Source organism: Gymnoscopelus microlampas (assembly GCF_963454915.1).
Source record: "Gymnoscopelus microlampas genome assembly, chromosome: 10".
In the NCBI taxonomy this organism is placed as follows: Eukaryota; Metazoa; Chordata; class Actinopteri; order Myctophiformes; family Myctophidae; genus Gymnoscopelus; species Gymnoscopelus microlampas.
Window position 1 is genome coordinate 29,311,248 of NC_139947.1, and position 15,218 is coordinate 29,326,465.

A 15,218-nucleotide genomic window follows, 5' to 3' on the forward strand; every position below is an offset into this window, starting at 1 on the left:
GCAAAGATTTTTAAGTTAGAGCCAACTCTCTTAAGTGACACACATGCAGAGACTGAGGGTCTTCTGATACAAGCTGGCATAACACAGTATACTCTAGTTAGGACAAGATAACAGGCCATGTGAGAGCCTATGTCAGCCTTATGGTGCCCTTATGAAGCTGCGTCAGAGGTCTAGAGGGGAAAGGCTGTGCATACACTGAAACAGTTGCTGGTCAAAAGCCCCTAATGGAATATACAGCAATAGTATTTACAATCTGTGTGTGTGTGTGTGTGTGTGTGTGTGTGTGTGTGTGTGTGTGTGTGTGTGTGTGTGTGTGTGTGTGTGTGTGTGTGTGTGTGTGTGTGTGTGTGTGTGTGTGTGTGTGTGTACTAACTAATAAGGGCTGGGAATCAGCTCTGTTTCAACTCAACGGATTCTGGAAGTGAGGTGGAATTTCTGATTCGGTAAAAGAATAACATTCATGGCTGAATTCTATGAGGGAGCTGATTGACTGACTCATTGATTGATTGGGTTGATTGACTGGTTGATTGAGTAGGAGTTCTGTAGTAAAATATTTCCGATTGAGCACTATTGAAAAATCACTTCCTCGATTGGTTGAATTGGAACAGGCTGGGTGCCAAATCGTTACCGTGGGGATATGGGGGTGACTTGAGCTAGATAGAAGACTACATGGCTACATATCTTCATCGCTGTCATCTTCATCATCAGTGATGCAGTGGAAGGGGCTCAGAGAAAGGCTGCATGCAGACGGGTAGTGAGTTCTTGAATCATGGAGGGGAGACAGTGTTGTTTGGTCATCTGTAGAAAGAGAAACATACTTGGTAATCAGTATATGATTTTGTGAAACACTTACATCACTTAAAGCAACATACTGTACATACTATTGATTGCGTGTGTGTGTGTGTGTGTGTGTGTGTGTGTGTGTGTGTGTGTGTGTGTGTGTGTGTGTGTGTGTGTGTGTGTGTGTGTGTGTGTGTGTGCGTCCACTATTCAAAGCAGATTTGTGTATCGGTGTGTATTTTTTACCATGTTATTAACTTGCAGCGGTCTCCTGCTGAATGATGTAGTGCCGATTTGTATCATCCACCTCGCTGCTACAGTGTACATCACTCCTGTAAACACAGAAATAAAATCTATATTATAACTATATTTATAACAATAGTCAGTATACTGAGCACATCACTACAACTCTAATTCAGAATTACTGTAGATTGTCCAGTTGTGTGAGTGTTGAATGTTTAATGGACCACAATGGAAACAGGCCTTTGGCTTTTTTATGTTTTATCCATTTGGTGTTTTTTAATTAGTTATACTGCTGTTCTTTTAAGAAAATGTCAATAAAATATATCAGTCAAAAAACAACAACAACAACAACAACAACAACAACAACAACAACACTCAATAGTGTTTGAGTGCTCACTCAATAGGCAAGCTATTTGAAAAAGTAAAAGTACAGACTTTGGCTACATGCAATTAGAAACGGAAATAAGTAGACACATACAGTATATATTTAGCTGACTGTTAACTTCACCTGTTATCGTTGATGTCTCTTGTTTCGCTGCCGCTGTTTCCTGTATAAATGGAAAAGAGGTTTGATTGATCAGTTAAGTCTGTTTTGCAATTCATAAATAAATGAACACACCCTCAATTCTGGCATGTGTGTATTGTATATGCATGTGTCTGTGTACATAAATATAAGTTTTAATTTTACTCACTGATCTCACCATTGTCTATGTTGAGTGGGTAGGACTCGAGTATGTCTGTGGGTCTACTTGCTCTGTAGCCCAGGGCGGTGGACACTCTGTTGAACACATTTGAAATATGTATTTATGTCCACATAAACAGAAGTACAAAATGTACAAAGGACATAAACACTGCCAGTGCAGTCAGATAAAGGGAAAACAGCCAGTTACAAAGTGCATGTAAAGCAGAGCATTGTTACATAGAAAACAAAGATGGCATACTTGTCGAACACAGCGGACAACAATCATGGGTAAAGGAAACAACGCCTCCTGGAAATTGAGCGGCTTCATATAATAGCTGATATTGAGCAGTACCTCAAAGTAGGTTTGTGTGTGTGTGTGTGTGTGTGTGTGTGTGTGTGTGTGTGTGTGTGTGTGTGTGTGTGTGTGTGTGTGTGTGTGTGTGTGTGTGTGTGTGTGCGTGCGCAGTGTGTGTGTGCAAAGTATGTACAACTACAATGAGCCAAATGGGGTTTGAACTGCGAGCCAAACCCCATGTGCACAAGCAGCACATACAAATGCATGCATGTTTCCCTCGTTTGGACATACGTGTTGGTCTGGATAGAGTTGGGGTTGGAGGAGGTGCTGCTAGCTGAGTTCTGGCGTGACAGGGCGCTCTGGAACAGGGCGTTGCTGTAGGCGTTGGAGTGCTCGCTGTTGGCACGGATGTACGTGTAGAAGGGGTTGGTGGGAGAGCACACAGGCAGCTGCTTTGGTCTCACTGGCTTGGCTGGGAGAAAACACAGAAATGTTGATCGATGGCAGTGGTTCTCAAACCATATAATTTCAAAGACCCCATAACTCTGAGAGGGTACAAATAGAACCAAATGGACCTGTAAGGGTCTATTAATTGGTTTTATTTGGTTCCATAAGGTTTACAGACCTGTAAGGGTCCATTTAAAACCCTCTCAAGGAACCCATGGACCCTACTTTGAGAACCACTATTATTATAATACTTAGTAGTAGTAGTAGTAGTAGTAGTGCTGGAGGTATTACTAATGACATTAATATTAATATTATATTATTTTCATTAAATAAGCTGCAGTACCAATCTGTGCAGCATGGGGGCGCCTGATGCTCTTTGCCCGCATGGCGTCCTTGATACGGTCGACCTCCTGTTGGTAGCGGCGGCGGTCAATCATGGCGCCCTCCTTTGCGTCCCTCAGTGCCGTCTCCAGGGCCTTAACTCTCTCAGCAGTAGACCGAAGCCGTTTCTCCAGCTTTGGAAGCTCACAGCGCAGATCTGCATTGTCACGAACCAACTGAGGATATGGAGAGAGAGAGGAAGAAATACATAGAAAGACAGGAGAGAGAGAGAGCGAGAGAGAGAGAGAGAGAGAGAGAGAGAGAGAGAGAGAGAGAGAGAGAGAAAGGAAAATGTGTGGTCTTGCATCCGAAATAATGTAAAAATAAGTTCTGAATCTAAAATCATAAATTAGATATACGGTATATGTACTAGTTTCGTCGCCTGAAGAAGTTTGGAGTAGGCCCCAGCATCCTCAGGCTCAGGCCCGTCACCAGAATGAAATGACTGAGGGGGCAGTTGAAAATGGCGTCATATAGTAAAACAATATGTTATCAGTTGTTATTCCTATTCATTGATTTAACAACACAATAGCCCCTGAAAAGCTAATATACAACACAAGTTTTCTCATTGATTTACATAACCTTCGGCTACATTAACCATACAGGACTCCAAATTCAAATTTCTAACTAAGGTGACTGCTAAAAATTAAGTCAACATAATAATAATTTGCCCTAGGGTAAATAATTCAGGGCTCTGGCAGAAAACGTGTAAATACTCAAATATTTACACTTTTCCATGAGATTCACTTGGACAACATTCTCTACATGACGAGATGACATTCATAGCGCAAATACATGTAAACCTCCTTCCATGAACACACATGTATGGGTCACACAAATTGACAGGTGCGTCGCTAACAATTAGATTAATGGTGCCGAGATGAATCACTCCAGTGATTGTAGGCTACAGTGGGAAATACGACTGGGGCAAGCTTCAGAAAAACAATTGTATCAGTACTGTTAGTGTCATCTCTATGACAGTTATAAGCCAATATTTTTCGTTTTTTTGTTGTTATTTTGTTTTTTTGTTGTTGTTTTTTGTGTTGTTTTTTTGTTGTTTTTTTGTTGATTTTTATATTTTCATAAAACTTTACATAAAACTTAAACTGAGGGGGCAGAATTTGCAACTGCTGTACTACCAGAGCTCCATTGAAAGCGTTCTGTCAGGCTGTGTTACTGCCTGGTACAGAAATGCCAGCAAACAAAAAACCTACAGTTGGTGGTGCGGTCGGCTGAGAGCATAATGGGAGCTTCCCTCTCTCCAGGAACTGTACAAGAAGAGGTGTGTAGTCAAAGCTCACCGATCATAAAGGACAGGCACCACGCCAGCCACAAACTGTTCATACCCCTACAACGACCGCGGCCAGGCAAGGAGACCTATCGTAGTATCAAGGGCAATGATGGCAATTATGAATAGCTTCCACCCGGCTACCTCCCAGACCGTTGAACAAGGCCTGACCACCGCCTGTCACCAAGCTGGCCATGTACTTTACTTTTCCCTGTGGATCTACCATGTGGATTACACTGTACGTGAAAGTTACTGCCATTTGTGTACTATGTGGTTGAACCTGACAAATGCGCTGATACTCTTTTGCACCTTAATGTCTAATGCCATGTACATAGCTGCTACTATATTAATGCTCCTTATGTCTAACCTTGTGTACATACTGTACCAGCTGTATTATACTATGCCTCTCCTCGACATGTTTTCATTTTCTCTAGTGTTTGATTTTTTCTTTTTCTCTCTCTCTTTTCTTTTTCTCTTTCTGAAAATAACAAAGACGATGGATCTTGCACAAAAAACGATTTCACCCACTTCTTTATACCTGTAAATCTGTGGTGTGACAATAAATTGATTCTAAGTTGATTCTGATTCTGATACCTGCAAGGTATAAACTGAGCCACCGGATGCCATGCTGTCTTCCATTGTTCTCTTACCTGTTTGTGAACCTTTGTAAGTTGGTCCAAGTTATTCTCAAGAAAGGAAATCTTCTGCTTCTGGGTGCAAGACCCCCCGCTATCATCAGGTTCCATTTCGGAACTCTGCAGGGGGTAGGATGGAGGGAGGATGATGGAGAAAAAGAAGGGGAGAAATTAAGTTAACTGATTAACACAAATTCCCACTAAGTGAAAAGGGACTGTACAGTGGAGTACAAGTACAACTTTGCTGGTCTATTATTATCATCACTTACTCTTTTAACCCGCGACGTGAGATCCTGTACAAACAGCTTGCGCAGGTTGTGGAGGGTCTGGAGCTCGCGGGCCTGGAAGACAGACAGACAGACAGACAGACAGACAGACAGACAGACAGACAGACAGACAGACAGACAGAGAGGTGGTTAGAAAGCCGGAGTATTGAAAGATGATGAATAGATGACAAAGAGTAACTGGAGAATTATAAGGACTCAGGAGTTAACTAAAGATAGATAGATGACAGATACATTGTCTATGTGCTGTATCATAGGTCATTTGTAGTCTGTTGATGGTTTTAAAGTGCTACTCACGACGGTCTCCTCCAGACCCTTGAGGTCCTGTTTAGTCTGCTCGTGGCGCTCATGCAGAAATCTGGCACAAGGAATCACAGCATCATCACATCATCATCCCTTTCTTAAAGTCCATCCCACATTTTATCTCTCCATTCATTTAGCCAATGCTTTCGATCCACTTCACAACCGCACAAAATGAACAACATAAATCAACATTTCATCAGAAAAGAATAACATATTATATTCCATACCTACATCATTTTCCCTAAGTTATTTTGATCTACAATATGTCTAAATAATTCAATACAAATCAGCTTTTATTTCCCATTTGCTGTTCACTAGAACCCCACACAGTTATCAATAACCTCTATCAATAAAAGACAAAATTGCACTCTGAGAAAAGTGTTACAACTGCAACTTAAACACGTCTCTGTGAAACAATGAGGTGATGTTACCCTTCAAAAAGTGGAAAGCAGGTTGTTATTCAGACTTACGACAGCTCTTCCAGACGTTCACTCTTGGTGCTGTCCTGACTCTTCAAACGGTCAAAGTCAGAGCGAACCTGTGCCAACTCCAGCTCCAACTTAGAGTTACGACTGGAGACAGAGAAAACAGGACAAAATGTTTAACCACCTGCCTTGACAAAGGCCATCATAAAATGATTGTGACAGTAGCAGTGATATATACTGTGCATGCATAAAAATCATGAAAGAAAAGGATGCAAGTAAAAAAAGTTTTCTATGTAATGTTTCAATGCCTGCATATAAATCGACAACAATAAAAAAAGAAAAACATTTCAACAAGCAATGTTATTGTAATGACAAATAGTAGGTCTAATAAATGAATTAAGTAGGCATAAGTAAACATCTCTATATAAATAATATATACATTATAATTGATGTATATTAATGCTACTGACTCAGTGAGCTCATCAATGAGCCTCTGCTTCTCATTGATCTCATCCCGCAGGCGGGCCAGCTGCTTGTGGTGGAGACCACGGTGAGACTCCCCCTGCTGGCGGGAGGTCTTCTGTGCGACAGAGGAATTTATTAGCAGTTAGTGAGATGGAAATGCTAACTCCTTCTGGTCAACAGACCTTTGTCAGTGCTGAAGATCATGCCAGACTTGCAAACATTAAATCTTTGTACAAAACAGTATTTCAAAATAGTATTTCATAGTATTGTATTGTGAACCAAATGTTTATGTTTATGTTTAAGAGGAGCTTCTGTGCATGTTACCTTGATGTTTCCATCTTCAATCTCACCCTTCTCTCCCTCCTCCACCTCCAGCAGAGAGTTATCTGGAAGTCACAGAAGAAGGTTTAAAGTACAGATCAATGTATTCTCACTCCCAAGTCGTCATATACTGACACTTTTTTGACGTACCTTTAGTGTCGATGCAGACGAGAACGGTACCACGTATAGTTTGCATCCCAATTTGACCTGGACGGATCATTTAGGCTACTATTCTCTGCCTATTAGAATGCAACTCAAACGATACTGAGTCGACAGAAGCAGACATCGCACTACTCGGTGGACACTTGCTCGTTGTGGGCACTTAGCCAAACAAAAATAAGTTTTACTCTTAGTACACAAGATGTAACAATAAAGTACAACCTTGAACCTTGAACCTGGCTTAGGCGCTCCTTGTGAGGAGGAGTGCCCGAATGAAGAGTCCTCACAGGACTCAAGTCCTGCCTAGTTTTAGTCCTGCCTTGTAGTGCTTGACTTGTGACGTGCGAGTGTACGAATGAGTGAGTGTGTGCATTACCAGGGTCTTGCAGTTTGGCCAGCTCCTCGCTGAGGGAGTCATGGCTCTCCTCCAACAGTCTCTTCTTCTGCTCTACACTCTGCATGTACTCCGTCAGAGAACGGATCTTAGCCTCATGCTGTAGGGATATGGATACACACACGCACACGCGCACGCACGCACACACACACACACACACACACACACACACACACACACACACACACACACACACACACACACACACACACACACACACACACACACACACACACACACACACACACACACACACACACACACACACACACACACACACACACACACAACAAGTTAAAGGTATCTACCTATCTGTACTTCATCCATCCATCCATCCATCCATTCATCTATCTCTCTCTCACCTCAGAGGTGATGAACTAGGAACAGTTTTCCATATTTTTTCCTTCCATCCATGCCTCTGTCTACCCATCCCTCCCTCTATCTATCCGCCATTCCTCCTTCCCTCACCTGGGAGATGAGGAGCTGGCAGGAGGACAGCTCTCTGCCTGTCTCCTCCATCTTGCGGTGACACTCCAGCTGCAAGTTCTCCAACTGACGGCACCGCTTCACCATGCTCTTCACCTCCGACTTGATCTTACTGATGTAGAGACGAGCCACGGTGAACTCCTCCTCGATCGCACCGCTGATCTCCACCGGCTTGGGGAGACGAGGAGAGGAAGAAGTAACAATATTATGATCCCTTTGGGGGCGAGGGTAAAACACAATGTAAAGATAAAATAACAGTAGAATGACATGCACTGCTGATCTCCAACGGCTTGGAGGTGAGGAGGAGCAGAGAGGAAGATGGTGCCACACAGTAAATTCAATTCAATTCAATTCAATTCAATTCAATTCAATTCAATTCAATTCAATTCAATTCAATTCAATTCAATTCAATTCAATTCAATTCAATTCAATTCAATTCAATTCAATTCAATTCAATTCAATTCAATTCAAAGGAGCTTTATTGGCATGAGAAAACATACGTTTACATTGCCAAAGCAAGTGTCAAAATAATAATAAAAACTGTTGAAAATGGGAAAAGTATAAAAGTATAAAAGTATAAAAGCATAAAATCATGTTTAAACTGGGCTACAAATTTAAAACAGAATGAACAGATAATCAGATAAAACAGACAAATCACACTGGAGTCTGAGCTCAGGCTGGAGACTAAATGCAGGAGAAAATATGTGGCAAAACTACAATCAACTATACTGTAAAATAGAAAAGGTGACCAGTGTTCATCCTTACCAGCTTGATCTCTCCGTTGCCCACGATGGTGCTGAACTCACTCAGGTCCCTCATCAGGCCGTTGAGGACATCAGCGATGCGCTTCCTCTGCTGCCCGCTCACTTCCTGCATGTGGGATAGCTCCGCCTCCAGCTCCATCAAACTGGCCTGTTACAGAGGAGACAAGGGAACAGAGAAAAACATGTTTTTTTTATCCATTGAAGAGATTCAATGGATAAGGAAAATAATAGATTTTGACAATATTGATAGTTATTTCTTTTCTTGATCATTAATGCTGCATTCTGTAAGTTCTATGTCCGTTGTCGCCCTCTCTGATCTCCATCAGGGGTAATTGCAATGAAAATGCACACTGCAATAAAGAAGTCCAATCATTCCGCTTCAAATAACTTTGATGACATTGTCAACCAGTAGGTGTCCAACCCAACACCAGGGTCTAAATGACTCAATGCAAGAGCAAGGAGACCACCTGCTGTATTAACATACCCCTACAATGACCGCGGCCAGGCAAGGAGGCCTGCCGTAGTATCAAGGGCAAGACCAACAGGTCTATGAACAGCTTCCACATGCCATAAAATAAGTCCCGGATAGTAGCTGTAAGACACAGAGATGCCCCCATAATCCGCCTCCGTTTTACTTATGTACTTATGTATATCCTATATTAATACTGCTATAGTCTTTGTAACGTTCTGATGGAAAGAAAATGTAATTTACAATTCAGCAATACCATTTCAGCTCAATAGCAGATGCTTGCTGCATTTCTGACGTAAGAAACAACATAATATTGTTTACTTCAAATGTTTGGATGATGTCATCCAAATGTTTGGATGATGTGAGGCAGACAGATCCTCTCTGTCTCACACAGCCTTATGGGTAGTTTTTTACACTCTCAGAGTTAAATTGGCACTCAGGTCTGACGAGTGGACCCACCATTTTCTGGGCGAGCTGGTCGGCCAGTAGCTGGTTCTGGACGGTTTTCTCCTCCACCGCCTGACTCTTCTGGTCGTAGTTGATGGCCAGCTCCTCCAGAGCCTGCAGCACCTCCTTCACCTCCGCCTTGGCACAGTCACTCTCCACCTGCAGCCGGCCCAGCTCCGCCTGCACCTTGTCCCCATCACCACGGGAGGAGGCCAGCAGCTGCAAGGAACCAGGAGGAATCCAACGGGATCGGGGGGGGGGGGGAGGAAGGAAGGAAGGAAGGAAGGAAGTTTAACCACTTAAACCCTATATAGTATATATATATATGTAGTTGACCGGTGTCTTCCACGGGCCTCTATATACTTGGTCCTCTCCTTTTTCCCCCTCTACACCAAATCTCTTCGCTGAATATAGCCGATTTACAACCTCACAACGGGTTGCGTGGCGACAGGTTGTGAGCTTGTAGATCGGCTATTTTCTGCGAAAAATTATAGATTAAAGCTGTAAAATAGATTAAATTATCTATTTTTGCCTAATGTTTTCCTATTATGGCATGCTCAGAATAGGGGTGCTACGTGGTTAAGGACAAATAAATAAATCATTAAATGTCTTGTGCGTGTGTGTGCATGCGTGCATGGACACATTTAAACCCATATATATAACCCCTATATTTAGCATTGCTCTGGCAACAGTCATTCTCACACTGCTGCTATGACAACACAGTGATTTGATTTGATTGGATGTCGGACTAACAAAACAGAAGAACAGAACATGAGTCATGACTTAACGCTAATGACAAATTCACAGAGAAAATAGAATAAGATAATTGAAGAAATTACGTTTTAACAGATGTGGAGGAGGTGTGTGTGTGTGTGTGTGTGTGTGTGTGTGTGTGTGTGTGTGTGTGTGTGTGTGTGTGTGTGTGTGTGTGTGTGTGTGTGTGTGTGTGTGTGTGTGTGTGTCACCTCATCCTGATCCATCATCTGTTCCTTCAGTTTCTCCACCAGTTGGCACTGCAGATTGATCTCATCATCCTGTGCAGAAACAATTCAATGAAATCTCAGTGGAGGACCCACAATGATGCTCATTCATATTCTAACCGTCTAATTAGGGTTTGATTTAGACCTGGGACTTAGACGGAAATACAGTTCACCACCTGGCTGAATAGAAAAGTGTAGGAGCAAGATCTCTACGGTCTCTAGGCGTTAAGAAGAGCTGACTATGTGACCATGTGATTGAGAGCTGGGAACAAAGGGAGTTCAGTCTGGAATGAGTCCAGTGCACTTCTCCCCAGCTTCTTTGTGGGAGGGAATGAAGTATCTAACTCAGAACTTATCAAAAAGAATCATGAAATGACTTTCCCATAGGGAAAAAGCATTTGTTAATTAATCTCTGACCTACAGTATATGAGATTCAATCTTTTCTTTGTCTTGGGAAAATTATGTTATGAGATTTCCTGAGTAAGAAGTTGTGTTTTACAAGTTAAACACTTTCAGATGGAGAGGGTGTTCCTATAGACCATATTCACACGGTGGCCATGTTTCTATGAAGTCAATGAAAGTAGCCACCCCGGGTGGCGGCCCTTTCAATGTTAAATTCCAATATGGCCGCCGTGTGAATATGGTCTATAGGCCATGCAGGACAGGTCACCCATATCATAGTGACAGGACAATTGTGTTTATGCAATGGTGTGTATACTATGCACTGTTTGTGTCCCTGCGTGCGTGCGTGGGTGTGCATGCGCCTAAGACCTTGTCATCCAGCTGCTTGTAGAGCTTGCGTATCTCCTCCTCGTACTTCTGGCGTTCCTCCTCAGAGATGCGCACCACAATGGAGGAGGTGTCGTTGTCCAAAATGACGGGTCGCTCCTCCGTAGACTCCAGACGGGTAACCACCTCACCCGGAACGGTCCGCTCCGTCTCAGGAACATTCTCTCCTGAATGATTAGGAGGGAGGGTGTAGATAGGGTTAGATCAGTGGTTCTCAACCTTTTCTGAGCTCTACACCACCAGCATATGAAATACCAAAATAATACCATAGATACCATAATATTCATATAATATAGTAATATTTAACATTAATGATCTTAAATCGTCGAACTGTGATGCATTGTGAGCTAGTACATCTGCTATTTTAGTGCACTGCACGCAACTAAGTATATCAAGCCCTTAACAGTCAATATTTCATTTAAAGATTTTTGACACTCTATGCCTATTGGGGAAAAAATGGTTACATTTGATGGACTTAATAATTAACAAAGGTACAATATATATTTAAAAATGTTCCTAATGACCACTAGTGGTTCGTGGACCACTGGTTCAGAAACAGTGGGTTAGGGGGGTGGAGAGATATAAAGGGACAGGTAGAGAGCTGGAGAGAGGGAAGTGAGAGGATGACCAGAGAGAGAATAGAGGGAAGGAATAGAGAAATAGAGAGAGGGAAGGGGAGATTGAAGGACAATACGATAGAGATAGAGGGAAAGAGAGAGAGACAGAGTGGAGGGAGAATAGCGAGTAGAGGGAGAGCGATAGGGGGGGGGGGGTTGGAAGGGAAAGGGATTGAGATGGAGAATGGAAGGAGAGATAGAGGGAGAAAGATAGGGGGAGATGGGGATGATATGGAGGGAGAGAGTGGAAGAGACAGTCAGTAGATGAAGGCAATTATTGCAATTGCTGTCCTTACTGAATGTCCACCTTAGCATTAGCAATGACATGCTAATAGCACTTCAAAAAGATCTGTCTGTGTGTGAGAGAGAGAGAGAGAGAGAGAGAGAGAGAGAGAGAGAGAGAGAGAGAGAGAGAGAAAGCACGACTGAGATTGCATAAAGTGAGAGAGAGCACAAAGACAGAGGAGAGAGACGAAAACACTGCAGTGCTGCTGCAAGGTCATGCTAACTGATGCAGACGGAGAAGCAAAATATTTCTCATTGGAATATGAAGTCATCTCTGCTTTTTTAGCCACCCAGAACAACAAACAATTTTCTCTGAACCTGTGTTGTGTTGACTGGATTCTGGTGTTAGTGATCTCACTGTTCCTGAACGTCAGCATCATGAAAAATGACTGAATGAATTGCAAAGTGTAAACAGTGTGCCTGTGAATTTACTGTACCTGGTGTAGTTCTGATTTGGATAGTAAAGATATCATTCCTAGTGGGTGAGCCTGTGGGTGGTGAAGTTGACTGCTTAGGGCAAATATATTGTAACTTGTCAAACAAAACCCATACATTCTCTCCAGTTAAACCAGGTGTCTGATGTATAAAATTATAAATACTGGGGTAATCTGTCTGCTGTATGTACAGTAGATAGCCGGCAATATTGTTTGTGCAATGAGTATGGAGATTTATTTGCATTCGATGCCGCACTATGAGCTTGTATATCTGCCATTTTTGAATAGCCAAAGAAATCTTAAAATGACACAGATGCGTTCCCGAACTTCCCGGTCTAAATGGGTTCACTCAAAGAGTCTCCTTTGAGTCTCCTACCGGATTCATTGGCATCTTTCCGCCGGTAATCAAATCAAACTAAAACTAAAAAATCTCCATGAATTCAATGCTTCATGGAGTGTGTAATTGATAGAAAACAAGTAATTGTTTTGGCATGGCAATGTCAGAGAGAAAGAATTTGTGTCTGCGCACCCTCGGAAAATCGATGTGAATAATGACAGAGACAGATAGAGAATGGCACAATGACGCTATGGATTCACAACATGTTTATCTCTTTCCCTTATGCTCTCACTCTACCTCTCTCCACTTCTTTACACCTGTACTGTACCTGTGATGTGAAAAGTACCACCCAAATTCTGCATTGCACATTCCCTGTTGCTGCTATTTTGTTTCTTGTCTCCTATGTTTCTTATTTAACATTTAGCTGTTTGATGCTTGTACTTGTAAGAGTGAATGACTAATAAAACCCTCTTGATTGAAGTTGGATTCATTTGCAATACAGGGGTACATGCTGGATTTGTTCTGTAATAAATACGGATTTCATTTAGCCTTGATTATATTAATTGTATTTGTTTTATTTTTAATCATTCATTTGAATTGTTTAAGTGTTTTTAAACATGTAAATCAAATATTTCTCTCTATCTCTCCCCTACTACCTCTCCCTCTCCCTCTCATATGTTCATGTTGTACTGAGGTGAAGCTGATGACCTCACCGTTCCTCCACCGGTTCAGCTCCATCTCCAACCTCTGGATGGTATCCTTCAGTGTCTTGTTCTTCTCCTTCTCTTTCTCATACTTCCTCTTCCACTGATCTGCTGTCAGCTCCAGGTTGACAGAGGCAGTGTTCCTGATGGTCTTAGCACTGTGTGCAAAAGTGAAGAAAAATAAAGCAAAAAGGGGAAAAGAGAGTCAAAGAAGGAGTTGAAATGCATTTCTCTTCCTGCTTTACTTGTTCTTTTAAATTATTATTATATATCTTTTTTTAATACATTTTTATGTATTTATATGCATCTCTGCTTTCTTTTGCCCCCCCCCCCTGTGAAGCACATTGAACTGCACTTGTTGTCTGAATTGTGCTATATATTTTTTACTGATTGAGGCCATGTAAACATGATCCATGTTTCACCACAGGCCTGTGGTACTTACTTGACAATTTGAATGAATAATTCTCTTTGGTTGGTTCATTCAATGCTCCCCTTATATTTTAAGTAGGCTACAAAATTTCAAATGTTAGCTGACCTAGTGAAAAGAGATTGTGTCCTTGACATAAATACAGAATGCCGATAATTATGTTGATTAATCTACACTACAGTGGAACTTGGCAGAACAGTCCCTTAGCAGACAAGGACAACAGCCTCTGCCACATGCTGACTATGCTGGATCATTATTTTTAGACCTTACAGGTCCATTTTTACACTAAATTAACACTCAGGATTTTACAGTGTAGACAGGACCCTGAAATGAATTTACTGTCCTGCTTTTGAGGTATCCCCGCATGACAAGTCCCAGAACAAGACTAACTTTATTGTCCCCTAAGATCCAATGATTGTTGGTAGAATCGCAGTCTGAGCTGATCTGCTGCACTGGCGTTTTAAAGCCAGAAGACTCATTGATCTCTGATTGTTTTGATGCTGTTTGGCTTCTGAACTGCCGAGTGGGCTGTTTACAGCCAAGAAGGGCCAGTCATCCCATTAGGTTGAGGTCACTGGGTGAGATCCTGCAGTCTAAGTGCACAGCACAATCCTGAGTGTTCCAGGTCTGGACTTGAATACGTAATCTAATTTGTTTTGGAGCATAGCCTAACAGGGTTTAGATTCCATACTGTATGTCCCCTCCTCCATCCAGTGATGGATGGTACATACATACCGTTGTCCAAACATGAGAGTAGACTTGGTCTCTGCATCGTTGTAGCTGGAGGGAGAGCAGCAAATAAACATGGTGGTGCGACAGTTCCCACCCAGAGAATCCTGCAGGATGCGGGTCATCTTGCTGTCTCGGTACGGAACATGGGTTTTCTGTAAGGGGTGAGAGAGGGGTATAGGGTGAAAGAGGAGAGAGAGAAGAAGAGGGGGTTGATAGAGAGGGGAAGGGTGGTTATTGAGGCAGAAGAAGAGAAAGCATGAAACTGGGAATTTCATGCAGGAATAGCAAATTATGAGAAATCACAGTGAAATAAACCCTTGAGGCGTATTTCATTTTACCAGCATTTCTTGCTGAGACAGCACATTTTTAACTATTTATTGCAGCATTTTAAACATATTCAGCATAGGAGAATAGCAAGGTTTCTTCAATTTCTATAACTGTTTAAACATAAAGGCTCAGGCTGTTCTGCAAAAAAAGCTGATTGAATGTGCTGCATCCCACAAATTGTGCAGTTGGCAAAGATACACAGGGACTGTTGAGTGGGCAGAAATGAAAGATGGGCTGGCATCGACAGTCATTAGGAGAATGGAATTCATTACAGCACGGACAGACAATTAAACATGGGTAAATGGTAAGTTTGGAAAC

At 42.1% G+C, this 15,218-nt stretch overlaps 1 protein-coding gene across 1 annotated transcript in view; it reads right to left on the minus strand.

Annotated features, from left to right (window-relative positions):
* Positions 1–671: 671 nt before the first annotated feature.
* The window catches only part of kif5aa (kinesin family member 5A, a), a 28,189-nt gene continuing 13,642 nt past the window's right edge, over positions 672–15,218 (minus strand). The window contains exons 10-29 of the mRNA XM_084068047.1: positions 14,577–14,725; positions 13,424–13,572; positions 11,020–11,204; positions 10,234–10,302; positions 9,281–9,487; positions 8,354–8,500; positions 7,571–7,759; positions 7,085–7,202; positions 6,553–6,614; positions 6,234–6,343; positions 5,809–5,910; positions 5,333–5,393; positions 5,021–5,092; positions 4,767–4,871; positions 2,791–3,004; positions 2,292–2,472; positions 1,716–1,801; positions 1,532–1,571; positions 1,027–1,112; positions 672–798 (exon numbers count right to left, since the gene is read on the minus strand). Of these exons, the coding sequence (XP_083924173.1) occupies positions 1,034–1,112; positions 1,532–1,571; positions 1,716–1,801; positions 2,292–2,472; positions 2,791–3,004; positions 4,767–4,871; positions 5,021–5,092; positions 5,333–5,393; positions 5,809–5,910; positions 6,234–6,343; positions 6,553–6,614; positions 7,085–7,202; positions 7,571–7,759; positions 8,354–8,500; positions 9,281–9,487; positions 10,234–10,302; positions 11,020–11,204; positions 13,424–13,572; positions 14,577–14,725 (2,325 nt within the window). The 3' untranslated portion in view covers positions 672–798; positions 1,027–1,033. The remainder of the gene's footprint in view (positions 799–1,026; positions 1,113–1,531; positions 1,572–1,715; positions 1,802–2,291; positions 2,473–2,790; positions 3,005–4,766; positions 4,872–5,020; positions 5,093–5,332; positions 5,394–5,808; positions 5,911–6,233; positions 6,344–6,552; positions 6,615–7,084; positions 7,203–7,570; positions 7,760–8,353; positions 8,501–9,280; positions 9,488–10,233; positions 10,303–11,019; positions 11,205–13,423; positions 13,573–14,576; positions 14,726–15,218) is intronic.